This window comes from Phoca vitulina, unplaced genomic scaffold (assembly GCF_004348235.1).
Source record: "Phoca vitulina isolate PV1807 unplaced genomic scaffold, GSC_HSeal_1.0 scaffold22, whole genome shotgun sequence".
NCBI lineage: Eukaryota > Metazoa > Chordata > Mammalia > Carnivora > Phocidae > Phoca > Phoca vitulina.
In genome coordinates this window covers 15,779,881-15,804,569 of record NW_022589725.1, presented here as the reverse complement: position 1 = coordinate 15,804,569, position 24,689 = coordinate 15,779,881, and the positions used below count along the sequence as shown (strand labels likewise).

The window sequence follows — 24,689 nt, the reverse complement described above, 5'->3', positions numbered from 1 at the left end:
AAATCTGAATTATTTAAAATTTAATAAAATTAAAAATCCAGTTCCTCAGTCATAATAGCTACATTTCAAGTGCCCAAAAGGTACATGAGGCTCTTGGCTACCACACTGGTTGGTGCAGAACATTTCTATCCTTGCAGAGAGTTCTGTTGGCAGTGTTGTCTTAAAGCTTTACGTTGATCTCTATTTCCTTGTAGCATATGTAAAGGCTTGAATGATTATGTTTTATCTCTTCAACTGCTCTGTAAGCTCTCAGAGGGCAGGAATCATTGTTTAAACTTTCCCGTTTTTCCCCAGTGATCCATCATCCATCCTCACAGCAGGTGCTCACTGATTCATGATGGAATTCAAGAGTCAAAATTACTATGACCGGATGAATACTGGACCAACGCCCTCAAATCACTTTTAATAGGAAACAGTGTAAAATCCTGGACTTAGATTAAGAGTGTCAGTTGCAGAGATAGAACTTTGAGAAATGCAGGGAAGGGACCTGTGAAAATCCATTCCTTGATAACACCAAGAGGAACACAAGCAAAAACTGTTGAAATAAACTTTTTCAGAACTTGGAAATTAAAAGAAGTTTTGCACAATCCATGGAGTATTTATTCAAGAAAAATTAATGAATCTTAATAACAGAGAGCTTTGCAGTATTTTAATTTGCCCTATTCCCATCCCCTTCTTTCTAGCTCTGCAGTAGATTTGAAAACCAGCAGCATTGCAACCATGGTAGCTGGGAACACTAGCTGCCTAGTAGCCATTGTAAGGATAAGACTGTTTGGAGCTTCTCAATATGTATTCCGAGACAACTGTCACTATTTGATCTGTCTGGCAGCTCCCTGACAACCCCATTCACGGGAGTAGTCATTTGACCTGACCCAGAGCTTGCTTATTGGGAAAATCCCTATCCTCACGGTGTTTGTTGAAAACAACCACTGTCAATTGTTTAACATTGCTGTGGTTGGAGGCAGTGACATTAGTTGGGGAAAACAAGAGTCTGGCCGAAAACTTTAAAGGAAAAAGTGGGAATGACATGTTCATGGGGGGACTCTGAGAAGTTTCATATATTCCTGGAGATCTAGGAGGCCATGTGCATGTGCAGGGAAGAGCACATGTCCAGGAAAGATCTTAGAAGGCCCTAGTCTCTTATCTCTGGCTGATCCTAAAACCTGCACAAGCAGGAAGTTAAGTCAGGGTTGTAAATTGCTGGAACGTTGAAGGCATGCCCCAACACATATGCAGCAAATGATTTGGCAAATGATTGAAGACAAATTGGTTTAAGGCGTTTAGGAATGCCTGTCCAATCATAAGCTGACCACGAAGCTAACTGAACAAAAACTTTAGTGGCCACACATGACAAGGCTTTATAGAATTAGTCCACAAAAGTCACTAAGTAAACAAAGATTAACAGCAACAAACATTGGGAAGGGGGAGCTGATTTCCAGTTATTACATCGTATTATTAAAATGCCCAGTTTTCAATGAATAATTATGAGATGTGCAAAGTAACAGGAAAGTATGGCCCATACATGAGAAATAAAGCATTAATAGGAATGGTCCCTGAAGAAGTCCACATATAGATTTACTAGATAAAGACTTTAAATCAGCCAATATAGATATGTTTAAAGAATTAAAGAAAAGTACGAGAATACCTCACCATATAGAGAACATCAATAAAGAGATACAAATTAAAAAAAAAAAAAAAAAAAAGAACCACATTTAAATTCAGGAACTGTGGGACACCTGGGTGGCTCAGTCAGTTAAGTGTCTGACTCTGGCTCAGGTCATGATCTCAGGGCCCTGGGATTGAGCCCCTCACTGGGCTCCCCACTCAGTGGGGACTCTGCATGTCCCTATCCCTCTGCCCCTCCCCCCACTTGTGCTCCCTCTGTCTCTCTCTCAAATAAATAAATAAAACTTTAAAAAAAATTCAGGAGCTGAAAAGGACAACCAAAATGAAAAATTTCTAGACAAACTTAACAGCACATCTGAGTTGACAAAAACAAAGAATCAGTGAATTTGTAGATAGGTCAGTTGAGATTAGTTCTGGAGCAGAAAGGAAAAAGAACAAAGAAGAGTGAACAAAGTCTAAGATGTTGTGGGAAACCATCAAGCATACTAACATATTCATAATGGAAGCCCCAATAGGAAAGAAGAAAGGGAAATGGACAGAAAGAATGTTTGAAGAAATAATTGCCAAAAACTTCCTAAATTTGGTGAAAAACCTTATTCTGCACATCCAAGAAGCTTAATGGACTCCAAGGAGTAGGAACTCAAAGAGATCCACAATGTAGACACATCATACTCAAACTCAAAAGCTTAAGACAGAATCTGGGAAGCAACAAGGAAGCAACTCATTACCTATAAGAGAGCCTCAATGAGATTAACAGCTGACTTCTCATCCAAAATTATGGAGGTCAGACAATAGTGGGATGACATTCGAAGTAGTGAAAGAAAACGACTGTCAACGAAAAATTCTATATCCAGCAAAACTATCCTTCAAACATGAAGCATAAATTTTTGAAAAATTAAATAAATATGAAAGATGAATTATGACATTTTCAGATAAACAAAAATTGAGAGAATTCCTCATTTGTTAGTGATCTTTCTTTAAGTTAGATCTTTTTTATGAGAAATATTAATGGGAATGGGGCACCTGGGTGGCTCAGTTGGTTAAGCATCTGCCTTCGGCTCAGGTCATAATCCCAGGGTCCTGGGATTGAGCCCCGCATTGGGCTCCCTGCTTAGTGGGGAGTCTGCTTCTGCCTCTGTCCCTCCCCTTTGCTCATGTTCTCTCCCTGGCTCTCTCTCTCTCTCTCAGATAAATAAAATCTTTAAAAAAAGAAATATTAACGGACACAGTCATTATAAAACTGTGATGATGGGCTTATAATGTGTAAAAATACAATGTGATTGACAAGGATATAGCAAAGGAGAACTGAGGCAATGGAGCTGTATTAGAGCATTGTTTTGTATATATTGAAATTAAGTTGATATTCATCTAAATTAGATTGGTTTTCAAAAGATTTTATTTATTTATTTGAGAGAGAGAGAGAGAGCAAGAGTGCACAAGTGGGGGGAGGGGCAGAGGGAGACTCCCTGCTGAGTGTGGAGCCTGATGCAGAGCTTGATCCCAGGACCTTGAGATCATGACCTGAGCCGAAGTGAGATGTTTAACCAACTGAGCCACCCAGGCATCCCTAAATTAGATTGTTTTATTTATTTATTTATTTATTTATTTATTTATTTATTTATTTGACAGAGAGAGACACAGCAAGAGAGGGAACACAAGCAGGGGAAGTGGGAGAGGGAGAAGCAAGCTTCCTGCCGAGCATGGAGCCCAATGTGGGGCTCGATCCCAGGACCCTGGGATCATGACCTGAGCCAAAGGCAGACGCTTAATGACTGAGCACCCAGGCACCCCAGATTGTTTTAAATTAAGATATTAATTGTAAATCCCAGAACAACCACTAAGAATATTACTTAAAAATACAGTAACAACAATAACAGAATTAAAACAGTACACTGGAAAATATCAATTTAACACACACAAAAAGGCAATAATAGAGGAATAGAGGAAATATGACAGAAGACACATTGCAAAATGGCAGACATAAATCCTACTTTATCAGTAAGGACATTAGATGTAAATGGATTAAGTGCTCAAATTAAAAGGCAGAGATTGGCAGAATGGATTAAAGAACATAATCTAACTATATGATGTCTATGCAAGGCATGGTTTAGATTCAAAGATAGAAATAGGTTGAAAATAGGGGCGCCTGGGTGGCTCAGTCATTAAGCATCTGCCTTCAGCTCGGGTCATGATCCCGGGGTCCTGGGGTTGAGCCCTGCATTGGGCTCCCTGCTCGGTGGGAGGCCTGCTTCTCCCTCTCCCACTTCCCCCCTTGTGTTCCCTCTCTTGCTGTGTCTCTCTCTGTCAAATAAATAAATAAAATCTTAAAAAAATAAATAAATAAAGTAAGCTCATAATAATAAATATTGGGGCGCCTGGGTGGCTCAGTTGTTAAGTGTCTGCCTTCGGCTCAGGTCGTGATCCCAGGGTCCTGGGATCGAGCCCCACATCGGGCTCCCTGCTCCACGGGGAAGCCTGCTTCTCCCTCTCTTACTCCCCCTGCTTGTGTTCCCTCTCTCGCTATGTCTTTCTCTGTCAAATAAATAAATAAAAAAAATCTTTAAAAAAATAATAATAATAAATATTTTTTAAAAAAAGAAATAGGTTGAAAATAAAAGGGTTGGAAAAGATGTATCAAGAAAACTAACCAGAAGAGAGCTGGAGCAACTTTATTAATACCATTCTAAATAGACTTTAACACAAAATTGTTACAAGAGATAAAGACATTTTATGTTAAAATGTTAATCTGTCAGAAAGAAATAATAATTATAAACTTATACGCACCTGATAATAGAGCTCCAAAATACAAGAAACAAAAAATGACAGAACTGGAGGAAGACATAGATAATTCAACAACAATAATTGGAGACTCTAACGTGCTACTTTCAATAATAGAAATACTAGGCAGAAGATCAACAAGGGAATAGGAGACTTGAACAATCCTCCTTATTGCCTCTCATACAATAAATGAGCTACATTTCACATGAACACTTTCAAGACTTAGCATCATAAAAATTTCATTTTCACCCAGGTTAATCTGAATTAAACATGATCTCAATAAATATGACACACAATCAATAGAGTGGAAGGCAACTTAAAGAATGGGAGAAAATATCTGCAAATCATATATCTGAAGAAGAGTTAATATCCAGAATATATAAAGAACTCCTAAAACTCAATAACAACAAAAACCAAATAACCGAATGACAAAAATGCAAAAATGACTTTATAGAGATTTCTTCAGAGATGATGTAGAAATGGCCAACAAGCATCTGAAAAGATGCTTAACATCACTTATCATTAGAGAAATGCAAATAAAAACAATGAGATATTGAGGGACCTGGCTGGCTCTGTTGGTAGAGCATGTGATTCTTGATCTTGGGGTTGTGAGTTTGAGCCCCACACTGGGTGTAGAGATTATTTAAAATAAAAAATCTTAAAAAAAAAAAAAAGACAATGAGATATCATCTCACACTCATTAGGATGGCTACTATAAAAAAAAGTGTTGGTGAAGAAGTGGAGAAATTAGAACCCTTGTCCATGCTTGATGAAATTGTAGAATGGTGCAACTGTTATGGAAAACAGTATGGAGGTTCCTCAAAAGATTTAATAAAGAACTGTCATATGATCCAGCAATCCCATTTATGGTTATATATCCAAAGGGTAGTGTCTCAAAGAGATATTTTCACACTCATATTTATAGCAGCATTATTTATTATAGACAAAAAATGGAAGCACCCAAATGTTCATTGATAGATGAATGTGGTATATATGTAAAATAGAATACTATTCAGCCTTAAAAAGGTAGGAAATCCTGTTATATGCTACGACATAGATGAACCTTGAGGAGAGTATGTGAAGTGAAATAAGCCAGCTGCAAAAAGACAAATACTGTATGATTCTACTTATATGAGGTATCAAAGTAGCCAGATTTAGAGAAACAGAAAGTAGAATGGTGGTACCAGGACTGGGGAGAGGGGGAAATGGGGAGTTGCTGTTTAACAGGTACAGAGTTTCAGTTTTGCAGAAAGAAAAAGTTCTGGAAATTTGTTGCCCAACAATGTGAATATATTTAACACTACTGAACTGTATGTTTTAAAATGATAAAGATAGTAAATTTTATGTTATGTCGTTTTTTACCACAATTAGAAAAATGACATCAGTAAGTAATTTTTTGATGACCTAGACAATGTAACTGTAAAGTTAATATAAAAAAATAATTAAGAATAGTTGGGGGGAGCACCTGGGTGGCTCAGTCGGTTAAGCGTCCAACTCTTGATCTCAGCTTGAGCGTCCAGCTCAGGTCATGATCTGAGGGTTGTGAGATCAAGTCCCATGTCAAGTCCATGCTTGGCACGGAGTCTGCTTGATTCTCTACCTCTCCCTCTGCTCCTCCCCCACACTTGCACCTTCTCTCTCTCTCAAAAAAAAAAAAAAAAAAAAGAATAAAAGAATAGTTGGGAAAATTCTACAATATAAGAGTAATGCAGAGGAGTACTAGATCTACCTGTTACTAAAAAATGTTATAAATATTCAAAATTAAAATAGCATCATATTCCCACATGAATAAATAGATTGGATAATGATATAGGATGGAAAGTCCAGAAATACAAATAATTACATTTAGAATATAGCATGGGTGATATTTACAATTGGTAGGGAAAGATGGATTATTCAATAATTGCTATTGGGACAATTAGAGCTATCAGAAAAAAACATAGGTGGACCCATATTTCTTTTTTTTTTTTAAGATTTTATTTATTTATTTGAGAGAGGGAGAGAGCGAGCCAGCAAGAGAGAGAGCACAAGCTGGTGGGAGAGGCAGAGGGAGAGGGAGAAGCAGGCTTCCCACTGAGCAGGGAGCCGCATGTGGGGCTCAATCCCAGAACCCTGGGATCATGACCCGAGCTGAAGGCAGATGCTTAACAGACTGAGCCACTCAGGGGCCCCTAGGTGAACCCATATTTCCTAACTTTAACCAGGGTAAATTCCAAATGGATGATTTCCTCTTCCAGTATTATGTTAGATTACATATCTTTAAAGTGCCTTCCTGGGGCACCTGGGTGTCTCAGTCAGTTAAGTGTCTGACTCTTGATCTCAGCTTAGGTCTTGATCTCAGGGTCATGAGGTCAAGCCCTGAGTTGGGCTCCACACTGGACATGAAGCCTACTTAAAATAAACAAATAAATAAATAAATGAATAAATAAATAAATAAAGTGCCTTCCCAATACGACCATATCCTGAAGTTTATCTAAAAGGTAAGGAAAATCTCCAAGGATTTAAAAAAAGAAACAAACCCAAAACAAGAAGTTGAAATCTAAGTGGGAGCTATGAGCTATGAGCTAGCACAAATATTAGGGTTGTACTGGTGTCAAACGGCAATACGAACACACTGGGATGGAGAACAGGGACCACTAGATGAGGGCCCTGAATCCTCTGAGGAACCTAGAAAGGTCCCAGTTTGGCAGCACTGCCTATTCCCGGTGGAATCAAATATATCCTTCCAGAGGAAAGTGTAGCCTATTCTGGCCCTGATGTGATTCAACCAAATACGAGTTAAAATAATCACTACCACAATAATAACAACAAAAACACCAAAGAAACAAGCCATCATGAATAAGAGTCAGCAGAAGTAATGAACAACAGATATAGAACCCAAGGTCTTCTGATATTGGAATTATCAAGTACTGAACGTAAAATAACCACAAATATTTTAAAGAAATAAAAAGTTAATTAAAAAAATGAGTAAGCACCAAGAGACCTTCCCAAGTAACCAGACATAGTTGAAAAAGAACTAAATAAAACTTTTAGAAATGGAAAATAAAATCACTGCAATCAGTAGCTCCCTGGATAAATTAAACAATAGTTTAGATACAACTAAAGGGAATTAGTAAACGAGGAGATGAATAAAAAAGAATTACCCAGAATGCAGTACAAAGAGAAAAATAGGTCAGACATATAAAATTGTTTAGGATATATGGAGGACAGAATTAAAGGTCTAAATTGGAGTGTCATTTGAAGTGCTCTAAGGAGAAAAGAGAGATTATAACTGAGATGTAACATTAGGCAAAGGCTGAGAAATTTCTAGAAGTGATGAAAGATATAAATCCACAGATACAAGAATATCAACAAATTCTAAGCAGGATTAAAAAAAAAAAAATTCACAACCAGACAAATTAGAGTAAACTGAAGAACTCCAAAGACAAAGAGAAGCTCTTATATACAAACAGAGAGGAAAGGGAGTTTACTGACAGAAGAATGACAGTTATGCTGCACTTTTCAACAGCAGCAATGGAAGCATTTTCAAAGTGCTAAGTAAAAAAAATAACTATCAATCTAGAATTATGTTCCCAGGAAAGCCACCTTTCAAGAAACACAGTGATATAAAGACACTGATAGTAAAACAAAAGTGAGCATGCTGTTTACCACCACAGACCTTCACTAAATTAGGAACTTCTAAAAGATGTACTTCAGAAGAAGAGAAAGGGACCCCAGAGGAAGTTGTAAGATGCAAGGAAAAAAAAAAAAGATAAGCAAAAAAAACCCCTGATAAATCTAAAGAAAAAAATTTCATACATAATTAAAAATATTAACAATGTGTGGAATTTTGAAAGAATTAAAATTCTGGACCACATATCTTATAAATAGGGCAGGGGTAATAAAATGGCCTGAGATCAGTGGTGAGCTGGTAAATATTTAACAATCATTTTTGGTGGGAGGGAACCCATGATTTATGTTTTTGATTTCCATGATTATATATGTTCCCTCTGTGGCTGATTTTAAGCTACCCATGTGATGTCACTGAATATGGAGTTGAAAAGAGATACTAAGAATTAGCTCTTGTGAACTGGTATGAGCCAGCTCCAGCACACCACCATCCAAGATTCTAGTATTAGGAAAGAAATTATGACTTTGTTAAGAATACATAGTAAATTTTGAGGGTAGTAACTAAAAGAATAGAAATTAAGGGAATAAACTTCTAAACCAGTAGAAGGGAAAATGCAATAAGAAACACATACACTACATCACAAAATTCTCAATTTTTTATATAGCAAGAGAGGAAAACAAAGAAACACAGAAGAGGTGGAACAAATAAAAAGCACAAAGTAAGATGGTAGAATATAGTTGAAATAAATAAATAATCTCAATAAAGAAAATGGACTTAATTTGCCAGTTAAAAAACAGACTGGAGGGGCGCTTGGGTGGCTCAGTCGTTAAGCGTCTGCCTTCAGCTCAGGTCATGATCCCAGGGTCCTGGGATCGAGCCCCGCATCGGGCTCCCTGCTCAGCGCGAAGCCTGCTTCTCCCTCTCCCACTCCCCCTGCTTGTGTTCCCTCTCTCACTGTGTCTCTCTCTGTCAAATAAATAAATAAAATCTTTAAAAAAATAAAAATAAAAAAAATAAAAAACAGACTGGATTTAAAAAAAAAAATCCAGCAATATGCTGTTAAAAGAGAAATACTTGAAACATAAGGACACATAATGGTTGAAAATAAAGGATGAATAAAAGTGTATGATGCAAGCCATTTGCAACGACGTGGATGGAACTGGAGAGTGTTATGCTGAGCGAAATAAGTCAATCAGAGAAAGACATGTATCATATGACCTCACTGAAATGAGGAATTCTTAATCTCAGGAAACAAACTGGGGGTTGCTGGAGTGGTGGGGGGTGGGAGGGATGGGGCGGCTGGGTGATAGACATTGGGGAGGGTATGTGCTATGGTGAGCGCTGTGAATTGTGCAAGACTGTTGAATCACAGATCTGTACCTCTGAAACAAATAATACATTATATGTTAAAAAAAAAAAAAGACGAAGAAGATAGCAGGAGGGGAAGAATGAAGGGGGAGGAAATCTTAGGGGGAGATGAACCATGAGAGACGATGGACTCTGAAAAACAAACTGAGGGTTCTAGAGGGGAGGGGGGTGGGAGGGTGGGTTAGCCTGGTGATGGGTATTAAAGAGGGCACGTTCTCCGTGGAGCACTGGGTGTTATACACAAATAATGAATCATGGAACACTACATCAAAAACTAATAATGTAATGTATGGTGATTAACATAACTAATAAAAAAAAAGTGTATGATGCAAATATAACCAAAAATAAGTTAAGAGAGCCTGTAAATAATATCAGATAAAACGGACTTTAAAGCAAAATATATATTAGAAATAAAGGACCAATAAATGCCGATAAAAAGTTCAACCCAGAAAAAAGTTATAAGATTTTAAAACTTGTCCACACTCAATAAAATAGTCAATAATATACATATATATTATTAATTACATATTGTATATATTAATCTCCCACATGAACTTTTGACCTATCTTTGTGGGTTCCATCAATTTTTGATATTAATATATATAAATTTTGATATGTATATATAAAAAAAATTGGTGAAGCCCACAAAGATAAGCTGAAAGTTCATGTGAAGATTATAACCTCATCTCTCAATTTTTAATAGGTCAAGCAGACATAGATAAAGACAGATCTGGACAACACAGTTAACAATCTTGATTTAGGGGTGCCTGGGTGGCTCAGTTAAGCTTCTGCCTTCAGCTCAGGTCATGATCCCAGGATCCTGGGATTGAGCCCTGCACTGGGGGTCCCTGGTCAGAGGGGAGTGTGCTTCTCCCTCTTGCTCCCCCAAGTCATGCTCACTTTCTCTCTCACTCATTCTCTCTCTCTCAAATGAATAAAATCTTTAAAAAAAATCTTGACTTAATGGACATATATATAAAGTGGTGGACCTATCAGACACACAATTAGGTTAGAAATTAGTAACAAAAATAAATAGAGGGCGCCTGGGTGGCTCAGTTGGTTAAGCGACTGCCTTCGGCTCAGGTCATGGTCCTGGAGTCCCGGGATCGAGTCCCACATCAGGCTCCCTGCTCAGCGGGGAGTCTGCTTCTCCCTCTGACCCTCCTCCCTCTCATGCTCTCTGTCTCTTGTTCTCTCTCTCTCAAATAAATAAATAAAATCTTAAGGAAAAAAAAAATAAATAGAAAACACCACATGTTTGGGAATTAAAAAACACACTTCTACTTCTGCTTCTAACCAAGATAGAGTAACAGAGACCACATTTACCTGTGTCCTGAAAACAAAACAAAAGAAAACAAAACAAACCAGACAAAATGCACAAAACATTTTTCAAGGTAATAGACATCAGACAACAAAAGACAGTGATCTCTAAAAGATGGGAAATAGGGGTGCCTGGGTGGCTCAGTCGTTAAGCGTCTGCCTTCGGCTCAGGTCATGATCTCAGGGTCCTGGGATCGAGCCCCACATCGGGCTCCCTGCTCAGCGGGAAGCCTGCATCTCCCTCTCCCACTACCCCTGCTTGTGTTCCCTCTCTCGCTGTGCCTCTGTCAAATAAATAAATAAAATCTTAAAAAAAAAATAAATAAAAGATGGGAAATAAATGAGGTGAACATGACAAATGTCTCACTATATTGCTTTAAGAGTTTCCAGACCACAGCACAGGAGGGGGAACTGAGGCAGAGCCTAGCAGACCCCAGAATTGAGGAGATGTACTGAGAGTCCAGAGACCAAGGTAGCTAGACTTCATAGGATAGAGCCTCATAGAGGAGAGAGGTACATAGAAAGAGAAACCAGAAACTTGTGAAGGGTCCCCCTTGAGTATTTAGTAGAGTACTGATCAGTGTGTTCATATGAAGAAATTACCCAAGGCCAAGGAAAGAACTCCCAAAAGGAATATAGAGAACAGTCCTAGTGCTTGAATAGAGATGGGAATAGTGCCTGTTTCTACTAGCTAGACTTGAAAAACTCATAATTCATGGGATAATGGGTAGAGTACTCAAGAAGGTCTTACTTTAGTAGTGGGGAATAATTAGTCCTAGACTAAGTATTGCTGTGGAACCATCTAATAAATCATGGAATCAGGACTCAAAAAGTTCAAACTATTTCCAAGTAACTTAACTGCATCCCAGAACAAAGCTCAAGAAGATTTATAGGAATACAAAAATATCCAACACCCAACAAGGAAAAATTCATAATGTCTGGCATCTAATTACAGAATGCCAGGCATGCCAAGATGCAAAAAAATAAGACACATAATGAGAATAATCAATCAACTGAAATAGAATAGACACAGATGTTAGAAGCTGCAGAAAAAGTCATTAAAAGAGTAGTTATAACAGTATTTGTTAAATTCAAAAATTTAAGTAGAGACATGGAAGATATATAAAAAAAGATACAAATCAAACTTGTAGAGATGAAAACTACAACGTTTAAGATAAAAAAATATATTGTTTGGATTAACAACAGATGAAACAGTGCCAAAGAAAGGATTAGTGAACTTGAGGCATGGCAGTAGAAACTATCCAAAATGAAAAACAAAACAAACAAAACAAAATCCCCTAAAATGAACTGTGAGTGAGCTGCAGGACAACCTCAGCAGTTTAGTATTTGTAATTGGAGTAATTGGTGTTCCCAAAGGAGTGGGGCCACGGGGATGATGCACAGAAAAATACTTGAGAAAATAATGGTAAAAAACTTTCCAAAAAGGGGCGCCTGGGTGGCTCAGTTGGTTAAGCATTTGCTTTTGGCTCAGGTCATGATCCCAGGGTCCTGGGATCAAGCCTCACATCGGGCTCCCTGCTCAGTGGGGAGTCTGCTTCTCCCTCTCCCTCTCCCTTTGCCCCCTCCCCCGCTCACACTGTCTCTCAAATGAATAAATAAAAATCTTAAAAAAAAAAAACTTGCCAAATGTAATGAAAACTGTAACCTCATAGATCCAAAAAGATCAATGAGCTCCAAGCACATGAAATATGAAGCAAAACTACACCAAGACATATCATAATCAAGTTGTTAAAAATGAATAATAAAGGGGCACCTGGGTGGCTCAGTCGATTGGGCATCCAACTCTTGATTTTGGCTGGGGTCATGATCTCAGTACCGTGGGATTGGGCCCTGTGTCGGGCTCTGTGCTCAGCACAGAGTCTGCTTGTCCATCTCCCTCTGCTCCTCCCCCCACTCTATCTCCAAAGTAAATAAATAAAATCTTGAAAAAAATGAATAATAAAGAGAAAAATCTTAAAAGCAGCCAGAGATAAAAGACATGTTTATGTACAGAAGAACAAAAATAATGATGGTATCAGATTTCTCATCAGAAATGCTAGAGAGAAAACAGTGGAACACCTTAACAACAAAAGTCAATCTAGAATTCCATACCCAGTTAAAATACAAACAAATATTAAAGGATGCCCTTCAGACATAAGAAAAATGGAAATCTGGGTCTACAGAAAAGAATGAAGAGCAATGGTAGAGAGAGAAATGGTGACTACATGGGCAAATGTATATTTTTCATATTTTAAAAATCTCTTTAAAAATAATTGACTGCTTAAACAAAAATATCCATGTATTGTGGATTTTATAACATATAAAAATAGAATTCATGACAATAGCATAATATGCATGAAGTGGTATAACTGGAAGTAGGCTACAATAACCAAAACGTGTGTACTTTAAGTCCTAAAGCAATCACTAAAATAACAAAATACTTTTGCTAATAAGCCAACAAAGGAAATAAATGAAATAATAATAAAAAATACTTGAATAATCTAAGAGAATGGAAAAAAAAAGAACTAAGAAGAGAACAGAAAACAAACAGAAAGAAAATATCAAGACAGACTCACACATAACTGTATCAATAATTACATTAAATATATAAGTGGTCTAAATTGTTGAATTTGTCAGCATAAAATTGTTCATAATATTCCCAATCTGTTTAATATCTCTAGAATCTATAGTGATGTCACCACTCTCATTTCTGATATTGGCAAACTGTGTCTTCTCTCTTTTTTTTTTCTGATCAGTCTGGCTATAGGTTTAACCATTTTATTGATCTTCTAAAAGAACCAGCTTCTGGTTTCATTGATTTTCTCTATTGTTTATCTGTTTCGTATTTTGATATTTATTAGTTCTTTTCTTCTGTTTACTTTGGATTTAATTTCATCTCCTTTTTCTGGTTTCCTAGAACAAAAGCTGAGGTCACTGATTTAAGATTTTTTAGCTATGACATCAAAAGCATAGTACATAAAAGAAAAAAATTTATAAACTGGACTTCATGAAAATTTAAAAACTTGTATTCTTCAAATAACACTGCTAGGAGAATGAAAAGACAAGTCACCGCCTGGGAAAAAATTTTTGTAAAATAGATATCTGACTTGTATCCACAATATATAAAGAACTCCTAGAACTCAGTAATAAGAAAACAACACAATAAGAAGGGAGATGATGGTGGAATATTTGAACAGATACTTCTTCAAAGAAAATATATGGATGGCAAATAAGCACATGAAAAGATGTTCAACATCACCAGTCATTAGGATGTATAAATTAAAACCACAATGAGATACCACCACACATCTATTAGAATGACTAAAATTAAAAAGATAGACTGTTCTCATGCTGATGGGAATACAGAGGAACTACAACTCTCATACACTGCTGGTGGGAATGTAAAATGGCACAACCACTTTGGAAATCAGTTAGGTAATTACTTATAAAGTTAAACATACTTTTACCATAAGATCCAACCATTCCACTCCTAGGATTTTACCCAAGAGAAATGAAAGCATTTGTCCATAAAAGGACTTGTACCTAAATGTTTATAAAGCTTTATTTGTAATAGCTATAAATTGGAAACAACCCAAATGTCTATCAAGAGGTGATGGCACAAAATAATTTTGCTATATTCATACAATGGAATACCACTCAGGAATAAAAAAGAAATGAGCTATTGATACATGCAACAACATGGATGAAACACACAAAAAAGATTAAGCTGAGTGCAAAAACCTAGACAAAAAAAAGCACACACTGTATAATTTCATTTATATAAAATTTTACAAAATGCAAACCAATCTATAATGACAGAAAGCAGAGAAATGGTTGCCTGAGGATAGAGGTAAGGGGAGAGAGGAAGAGATTCCAAGGGGGCATGCGGAAACTTTTAGGGATGAAGGATATGTTCACTATTTTAATTGTGGTGATGGTTTCATCAGTATATACATATGTCAAAACTTTTCAAATTGTATACTTTATGTGCATTTTATTGCATACCGATTATACCTCATAAAGTTAATTGAAAAATAAAGAATAAGGAAACACACCTCTAACTATCCCATGAATTGAAAAAGAAGTCGTAACAGAAATTTAACAATCCTTGAAACTGAGTGGTAATAAAAATATGAGATGTGAAAATGTGAGATACAGGAAAAGTAGTATTTTAAGGAAATATGATAGCCTTGGGGCACCTGGGTGGCTCAGTCATTAAGCGTCTGCCTTCGGCTTGGGTCATGATCCCAGGGTCCTGGGATCGAGCCCCATGTTGGGCTCTCTGCTCCACAGGAAGCCTGCTTCTCCCTCTCCCTCTGCCCCTGCTTGTGTTCCCTCTCTCGCTGTGTCCCTCTCTCTGTCAAATAAATAAATAAAATCTTTGGAAAAAAAAAAGAAAGAAATATGATAGCCTTAAATGATTGTATTAGTAAGGAAGAAGGTCAGTGATTAATGAGCTAAGTATCCAACTCAAGAAATTAGGAAAAAACAAAATAAACCCAATGAAAGAAGAAGGGAGAAAATAAAGATAAATGCAGAATTAATGTAATGCATAGCAAACACACATTAGAAAAAGATCAATAAAGCTAAAAGTTAGTTTATATATATATATATATTTAAAGATTTATTTATTTATTTGAGAGAGAGAGAGAGCATGAGCAGGAAAGGCGGAGGGAGAGGGAGGGAGAATCCCAAGCAGACTCCATGCTGAGTGTGGAGCCCGATGTGGGGCTCCATCTCACAATCCTGAGATCATGACCTGAGCCAAAACCAAGAGTTGGACACTTAACCTACTGTGCCACTCAGGTGCCCCTAGAAATCAGTTTTTAGAAAAGACTAATAAAAGTGACAAATTGCTGGCAAAACTTATCAAGGAGAAAGATATGCGTCAAACAATATCAAGAATGGAAAAAGTTCATAGCTAAAAATACAACAGAGATAAAAAGATAAGCGAACATCATGAACAACTTTATGGAAACAAATTTGAAAACTTAGGTACAATGTACAAATTCCTTAAAAAATATAACTCACCAAAACAGAGTAAAAAAGAAATAGAAGGCCTGAATTATCTATGACCATTAAAAAAAAAAACGAATCTCCTTCTCATCCCCACAAACTCAAGGCAAATTATAATGAATTTTCAAGTAACAAATCATTCCAAACTTACACAAACTCATCCAGCAAATAGTAAAAGAAAGAACTATGCCTCTTTTAATTATTTGAGGCTGGTATATCACTAACTGTCAAAATCATACCTGGACATTATAAGATAATTACAAGCCAATCACTGTTGAACATAAATGCAAAAACTAAAAATGTTATTAACAATGCAAATCCTGCAGCATATAGAGAAGATAGTAAACCATTATCTAGTTAGGTTTATATCAGGAGTAATTCAGGATTAGGAAAACCATTAATGAAATTCAGTGCATTAATAATTTGAAGGAGAAAGGCTATCTCATCAATTCAATACATGCAGAGAAAAGCAATATGTGAAATGCAACATCCATTTATGATTTAAAAAATCCCCCAAAACAAAAAATCACTTATCAAACTTTTTTAACCTGATAGAGTATAGCTACCGAATGGCTACAGTTAACCATGTTTTTAATGGTGAAACGTTGGAAACATTTTCTTTAAAATAAAAAACAAGACAAGAATGCTATGGCCACTGCTTATATTCAATGCTGTACTTGAGGTTCTAGTCAGTGCAATAAAATAAGAAAAAAAAGGGGCGCCTGGGTGGCTCAGTCCATTAAGTGTCTGCCTTCAGCTCAGGTCATGATCCCAGGGTCCTGGGATCGAGCCCCGTATCAGGCTCCCTGCTCTGTGGGAAGTCCCTCTCCCACTCCCCCTGCTTGTGTTCCCTCTCTCGCTGTGTCTCTCTCTGTCAAATAAATAAATAAAATCTTAAAAATAAATAAATAAATAAATAAATAAATAAATAAATAAATAAAATCTTAAAAAAAATAAGGATTGGATAGAAAAAAAAACAGTTATGGTTTGCATAAGATGGCTGTCTATACAGAAAAAGCAAAACAAATATAAAGACAAAGATCCACATGCAAATATCAATTGCATTTCTCTATACTATCAACAAAGAGTTAGAAAATATAACAAAAGATATAATTTGCAATAGCAACAAAAGATAAATTGTATTAGAAATAAGCTGCCCATACACCTGAAAGCCTCATTCTCTCTTCAAATCTTTCCTCAAACTCCACCTTCAATTTGGCCTACTGTGATCCCTCCATTTAAAAATCACATTTCCCTGACACCTAAATTCCTGATCAGTTTTATTTTTCTCTAGTTTTTCCACATATCACATTCTAACATACTTAGAATTATTGTTTTTGCCTATCTTCCCTGTGTCTTCTCCCTCCATGAGAACAGATATTTTTGTCTCTTTTGTTTACTCTGGTATTCTTAGAGCCTAGAACAGTGCCTTGTACATAGTAGATGCTCAATAAATGTTTATTGAATGAGTGAATTGAATGAAAAAAAGTAAGTGTGTGTGGCCTTTATTGAGAAAATTACAAAACTTTATTGAAAGGCATTAGGGAAAATATACATAAATAGAGAGATAAACCATATTCATGGATAAGAAGACTCAGTAGCATAAAGATGTGGATTCTCTTCCAAATTAATGTACAAGTTAATTGTAATATTAATCAAAGCCCTCAAAGATGTGTGTGTGTGTGCGCACGTGTAATTTTATAAGTGGATTCTAAAACTTATGTGGAAACACAAAAGACCAAGAAATGCAATACTCTTCTCAAGAACAAGGGAGGACAGGAGGCTTGCCCTACACACTTGTTTATATCATAATTATAAAGCTATAGTAATTAAAACAATGTGATGTTAGCACAGGGATTATCAAATAAATCAAAGGAACATAATAAATAGTCTAGAACCAGACCCACAAATAGAAGGAAACCTGATTTAGGACACAGATGGTGCCGCAGTTCAGTAGGAAAGGATGAGTTACTTAATAAATGATACTAGAATAATTAGTGATTCATAAGTAAAAACAATTACATTGATTCCTTAATTCATACCATGCCCCCAAATTAGTTCCACATGGGTTATAAACCTAAATGTAAAATGAAAAACTGTAAAACCTTTAGAAGAAAATATAGAAGAATATGTTTATGAATCAGCATAGGGAAAATTTTCTTAAATAAAACACGGAGTGAAAACCATGAGGAAAATAGTGGCAAGTTCAACTACATTGTGATACCTGAAATATACTTTCCTGACAAAGGATCAGTATCTAGGACTTATGAAGATCCATTTAAATCAGTATAAAAACTCCAAACAATTCAAAAAGAAAAATGGGCAAAAGACTAGCATATACTTAATAGGAGAAGTAATGCAAATAATAATAAACAAATAAAAAGATGCTCAACTTCATTCGTAATCAGGAAAATGCAAATTAAGGCCCCCACAAAATTCCCTGTGTGGCCACTAAACTGGCCAAAATTAAGAAGTTCGACCTTAGTAAGGGTTGGTGAGGAGGTGGTGGGGAGCGTGGCTCAGGACAACCCAACCATCTTGGAAAATTGTTTGACATTGACTCCTAACGTTAATCATGTGCACACCCTATCACCTGGCCATTCCAGTGTTAGGTTTACATCCTAAACACACTCTTGCACCTGTTCAAATTAGAAGAGACAGACAAGAATGTTCAGGGCAGTTTTGCTTATAATAGCAAAAACAAAGTATGACCAACTATAAATACAGCAACAAAGAAAAATCTTAAAAATATAATGCTGAATTTAAAAAGAACACTTTAGAAGACTACTACAACACAATATTCTTTTTATAAAGTTAAAAACAAGCACAACTAGACATAGTGTTTACTGTATGTGGTAAATTATTTTTCAGAGAGTTGTGTGTGAACACACAACTCAATTTACTTATTACTTTTAGGAGAGGGGTAGGCAGTGGGATGAGATGGTGAAGGAACATAGAGGTGGCTTCAATAATATTTTTAATGTTCTAATTTTAAGTTTGTTGGTCAGGTCACAGGTGTACATTAATTATTATGCTTCATAACTTCTATTTTGTTATATTTTTCTTTTGTACGTATGATATGAGATACAATAACTTACATTTTTTTTCAAATGGACCAAATATTTAAATGTAAACAATGAAACCATAAAAGGACCAGAAGAAACCACAGGATAAATTTTTAAAAATAATTTTGGTGTGAGAAAGGCCTTTCCAAATATGACAAAAATCCAGTGTACTTAAAAGATTGAGGGGTTGGGCAAATTTCACCCTAAGAAAAGTTACAAGATAACAACCAACTAAATCTGTGCGACTCATGCAAAGGGCTAATTTCCTTAATATATACTCCTACAAATCAATAACAAAAGTCAATCCTTCATAGGAAAAGAAGCAAAGGAAATGAAGAGATAGCTCCCAGAAAAGGAAATACAGAGAGTTTAGATACCTGAAAGCATGCTCAACCTCAGAGTAAGAGAGATGAAATTCACCAGGATACCACAGTTCACTTTGATGATGGAGAAAGACAAAAAATGGTACGGTGGCCACTGCTTGTTGCAATCATTTCTCAATCCCAAGATCGCTTGCCTTCACTCCTTGAAGATTTTCCTGCAGGATCACTGTATGTACTCTTGAACAATGATCCTGTCATAATTCTTTGTGAATCAGTATCAACATAGATAGAGAATTCTTCCAAAACATTCTCCTCTGCATTCCTCAAGCATCTCTCCTTCAATGACCTTGTCTCTACCTTTCCTTGGCCACATCTTACTGATAAATGCAATCTCCCTGAATAATCCTGCCTACAGATCACCCATGGTCTAACCGTCTTCTAAACTCCAGCTCAACCCCTTTCTGGTACCTCAACTCCAGTAATTGTTTGGCCCCATTAGAACCTACATTCCATTCATCCTGCCTTCTCTTCACCTTCCCATATTCCTCTCCGTAGCCCTTAAATTTCTTGTTCCATTTTCGTGAACACCCTTTGCATATGCTTTTCACTCTCCTGCCCACTTGTGTTTCCTGTACTCACCTGGCAAACCCTTACCTCTGCATATACGCGGCCACTCACCTGTCCTGCACCTGCACTCTCCTGCAGCTCAGCATGGCTGGAGACATTTCTCACTTTAAATTTATGACCCCAAACCTCAGGCAGGCCCTTAGTGCTGCTTGGCAATCACACGACATTTCCATGGTCCACTTACTCTCCTGGACGACTGTTTTATGCCCTAGTGTCTCCTTCCCTATCCTCATGCTCAACTGTTGACCTGGCTTCCCATTTCACCGAGAAAACAAAGCAATCGAGAAAGGACATCTGCGGGCTCCCACATTGTATGTCCCTTTTGCCCCCTTCCGGGCCTAGGCTCTCTGACTTCCTTGCTCTGGCCATGGCTAGCTGTCTATGCTCCCAGCTAAACCACGCCCTTCACTGGCTACAGGACATGGCTCCAGCAACTTTCCCCTCCATCTCCTGCATCATCATTTCCCCCTTTCCTACTGGGTTTTCTCATCAGCATCTGAAGAAGCTGTATTTTTTTCTCTGGGCCTTACACTGTGCTCCTGCCACCACCTCACTTCTCTGATCCCTTTAGAGCAGAACTCCCAGAGTTCCTCTGTTCATTGCCTCCGGTCTCTCTTCTGTTCTCAGACACCTCTCCCACCAGACTTCTGTCCCTCCACTCTACTGAAATAGCTGTTGCTGAGGTCACCGATGTCCCCCTCATTGCTAAATGTAAGGGTCAATTCTTGGTCTTTTTATCATCTCCACAAGCGCCATTTGACACAGTTGACTGTTGCCTCCTTTTTGGAATAGTTTTTTTTTTTTTTTAAGATTTTATTTATTTATTTAACACAGAGAGAGAGGGAGAGAGCAAGCACAAGCAGGGGTAGCAGCAGGCAGGGGAGAAGCAGGCTTCCCGCTGAGCAAGGAGCCTGACGCGGGACTCGATCCCAGGACCCTGGGATCATGACATGAGCCGAAGGCAGATGCTTAACCGACTGAGCCACCCAGGCGCCCCAACCTTTTTGGAATAGTTTCTTATCTGGACTTCTAGAACACTCCAATCCTCTGATTTCCCTTTTACCTCCTTGGCTGTTCCTTGTCATTCTCTTTCACTGGCTCCACATCTCCATGGCCTCTAAACACTGGACACCCCAGGATTCAATTCCTGGACCTCTTCTGTTTTCTTTCAGCCTTCATTCCCTCGATGATTTCATTCATTCAGATTTAGATCCATAGCCTGGACCTTTCCCTCGAGATCTGTATTCATGTTTTCAGCTGCTTTTCATCACCCCCACGGACATTTGGTAAGCATCTTAACACCAAACTCCTGATCTTCCTCCTTCCAAACCTGCTTGTCCTGAAATCTCTTCCTCCTCAGTAAATAGGAACTCTGTCTTTCTAGGTTGATCAGGTTAGACATCTGGGATAGGTCTTTGACTCCCCCCACTCTCTGTCACTTTGTCTCTCTTTCCATAACAAATCTCGTTAGTTCTGTCCATGAAATATGTCCAACCACTTCCTGCCACCACCTCCTAACACCCCCTCTATAACAGCCTCCACCTTCTCTCACTGGCTTCCTAACTCATCTCCATGCTTCCACCCTTGCCTCCTACAGGTCATCGGCAACACACGAGCTAGAGTGATCTTGCTAAAATATAAATCAGGTCATCTCATTCTTCTCAAACACCTCCCTGCCGCCCCTGGCTTCCATGCCATTCAGAATAAAAGCCAAAGTCCTTATAATGGTCTGTATGCAACTTACAAGGCCCTGTCTGCATGGGCTTGCCTTCCTCTCACCCCACCGTTGGTTCCCTGACACCATCTCCTCCCACTGTCCCCCTCGCTCCAGTCCCCTGTGCTTTCTTGCTGTTCCTTAAACACATCAGGTCTGCTCCTGCCAAGAATATTCTTCCCCTGGGTTCAAACATGGCTCACTCCCTTCCTTCCTTCAGGTCTTGGCTCAAGTGTCATCTTTTTAAGGAGGCTTTCCTTAAACACTCTAAAATTGCAATCCCCCCTTCCTCAACACTCTCTGATCTTTCCTGATGCTTGCTTTTTCTCCTTAGCTGTTACCACCATCTAACACAATCTATGTTTCATTCATTCCATTCACGTCCATCTCCCCTACTAGATCGTAAGCCCATAAACACAAGCCTTTTGTCTGTTTTGGTCACTGCTTAATCCACAGAATATAGAAGAGACCCTGGCACAGAGTGAATATTAAAAAAAAATTTTTTTTGTTGAATGAATAAACAATGTATTTAATTGGCCAGAGTGTGGGCAACAGGCATTCTCAAAACTGCTGGTACGAATACCAATTGGTGTAATTTCCGCAGAGGGCAAACTGACAATAACTATTAAAATTATAAACGCACATCTCCTCTGACCCAGCAATTCTGCTTCTATAATACCCTTCCTATGTGTGCACCTATGTGCAAAGTGACACAGGGACAAAGTAAGTCACTGCAGTGTATTTTATCTCCGAAAAGGAACCAAAACGGCCAAAATGTCCAGCAATGGCAGACTATTGAATGAAATTAGAGTTTATCCATACCATGGAATATTTTGCTGTAGCAAAAAAGAGGAAAGAGACTTCTTGTGTCCTGATATAACCTCGCAGATATACACGTTTCTTAGGAAAAAGGAAAGGTGCTTGCAAAGTACATTTTGTATGCCATCATTTTTAGAAACACAAAAGGAAACGTACAAAAAGAATATGTATCTATATTTTCTTGTCTATGGGCAGACAATGTCAAGAAAGATGCCCAAGAAACTACTAACAAAGGTTGCTTATCTGGAGGGCAATGGATGGGTGAGATGCCGAGGTGGCAGCCTTCTTGCTATAAACTCTTCTAAACTTGAATTTTTGCTCCTGTGAATGTGTTCTCTATTAAAAGGAGAATAAAGCAGGGTTTATGTTCCAATATGGAGCGATCTCTAAGATATATTGTTAGAAATTTTTAAAAAGCTACGGTATAAAAGTCTGCCGTACGTGGGGTGGGGGTGCTCTTTTGTACCTTTTGAATTTTGTACCTTACATATGCATTTGCTCTTCAAAAAGAAATAAAATAATTTTAAAAAATCATGGTGGGAGAATGCATTTTTACATGCATCACCTTGACAGTCCTGCGACTGAAACCTGCCAAGTATGTCCCCACTTTTCAAATGAAGGAAACGAAGTTCCGAGAAGTCAAGTCAAGCAGCGCAGAGGTGGAAGTGGAGCGGGGACTAGAACACGGCCTTCCTTCCCTGCGTTTCCCATACCAGCCCCTCCGGCCTCCCAGCGGCTCTCTGGGCTGGGGTTCACTTCCTCCCCACCCCGCCCCCACGCCCGGCCCCGGGGAGCAGAACTCGGAAGCCCAGCCCCCGGAAGTCTGCCACCAGGGGCTTCACGCAGAGGCAAGGGGGGGGGCAGCTCCCTGGTGTCTGGCAGTTTTCTCTGCTTCCAGCCACCAATGGGGGGTGGGTGTGCCCCCGCCCTCCCCCCCCCCCCACTCTGCGGTCAGCCCGCTGGGGCCTCCCAGGGCCTCCTCCCCAGCCCGTACCTGTCAATAATGACCGGGTCAGAGGGCGTCTCATTCCGGTTGCCACAGCTCTTCCGGTCACAGCACCGGCTGGGGGAAGAGGAGAGAGGGAAGGAGGAAGGGAACGAAGGAGAAGGGGGGTGCGTGTGTGTGTGTGCATGTGCGCACGCAAGCGTGCACACATGCGTCCGGTTGAGGATGCTGTGTCCTATCTCTGAGTATGGAATCCCTGACCGGAGGACTCACTCCCAGGAGCCTGGGGGAGAAGGGTCCTTCGCAGGGACCTGGAGAGCCCAGTCCTGAATGTAAGGTGGGCCAGGAAACCCTTGTCCCAAAGGCATGCTGCTCCTGGAGGATTCAGGAAAGGCAGGCTGCAGGCCACCTCTGGGGTCTCTCTCTCATACAGCAAAGAGCTCGGAGTGTAAGCATGCAGCTCAGGAATTATCAGAAAGTGAAGCCCCGTGTAACCGGCACCCAGACCAAGAAAGACCACATGATCAGCGCCCCAGAAGCCTCCTCACGCCCCTGCCTTGTCACTACTCTTTCCAAAGGCAGCCAGTGTCCCGACCCGATTTTTGAACAGCCTTTTCTTTTCCATGCAGGAGGAACTGCTTCTCAGGACCCTGTAGGATGGGCATCTCCTGGGGAGACCGTCCCTAGAAAAGCCAAGCTCTGGGGTAACAGGGACCAGGAGCCAAGAGCTGAGTCTGCCCCACCCCCCCTCCCCTAGAGAGCACCCTGAGGCTCACCCAGGAGGCAGCAAAGTTTCCTCTCTCTAGCTTCTGAGCTGATCTGGGAGGCCCAGCCCTGCCCCCACTCCTCAGCAAGCCTCCCCTGAGCTTTATTAGTTAAGCTTTCCAGTGGTGGCAGGAGGCCTCTCTTACAAAAACACTTGGAGAAGCCACATAAACAGGCCAGGCTAATGGGGCCTCAAGGACCCTGTCTTCAGCCAGCACTGTGCTCAAGGGCCTCCTTAATCCCTCCTTGCCTCCCCCAACCAGGCTTCCCCAGGGAGCTGCGAGGAGGGGGGTGGCAGCAGTGGTCAGGGGTAGGGCCCAGTGGGGACCAAGGGGCAAAGGTGCAAGCGTCCCAAACCTCACCTGCACATGATTTCATGGGTGAGTAGCACTCGGCACATTTCAGGGTTCTTGTCCTGCCCCTCATAGATGATGGCCTGGGGGGAGAGGAGGAATGCACAGGCTCAAGGGGAAGGAGGCTGCTCTCAAGTCCAAGTGTAGGGGAGAGATGGGCCCTGCCCCAGGAAAGATCATGCCCTCCAGCTTGCTCTGGGGCGCCAAGAAGGCAAAACAGGAGCTGGGACCTGGGCTCCCCAAACCAGGACCCCCACCGGGGGCTGTGGTCAGCAAGAGTGGCATGAGGTAGGTCTATAGATTCTGTTTGTCCACAGGCAGCTTTTTCCAGAGCCAGCTCTGGGGCCGGGGAGGTCCCC

At 39.3% G+C, this 24,689-nt stretch overlaps 1 protein-coding gene across 2 annotated transcripts in view; it reads right to left on the bottom strand.

Annotated features, from left to right (window-relative positions):
• Window positions 1-24,689, bottom strand: part of EBF4 (EBF family member 4) — a 57,020-nt gene that overhangs the window by 19,700 nt on the left and 12,631 nt on the right. For both annotated transcript variants that reach the window (XM_032419842.1, XM_032419843.1), the window contains exons 5-6: window positions 24,340-24,413; window positions 23,261-23,329 (exon numbers count right to left, since the gene is read on the bottom strand). In XM_032419842.1, coding sequence (XP_032275733.1) covers window positions 23,261-23,329; window positions 24,340-24,413 — 143 coding nt within the window. The remainder of the gene's footprint in view (window positions 1-23,260; window positions 23,330-24,339; window positions 24,414-24,689) is intronic.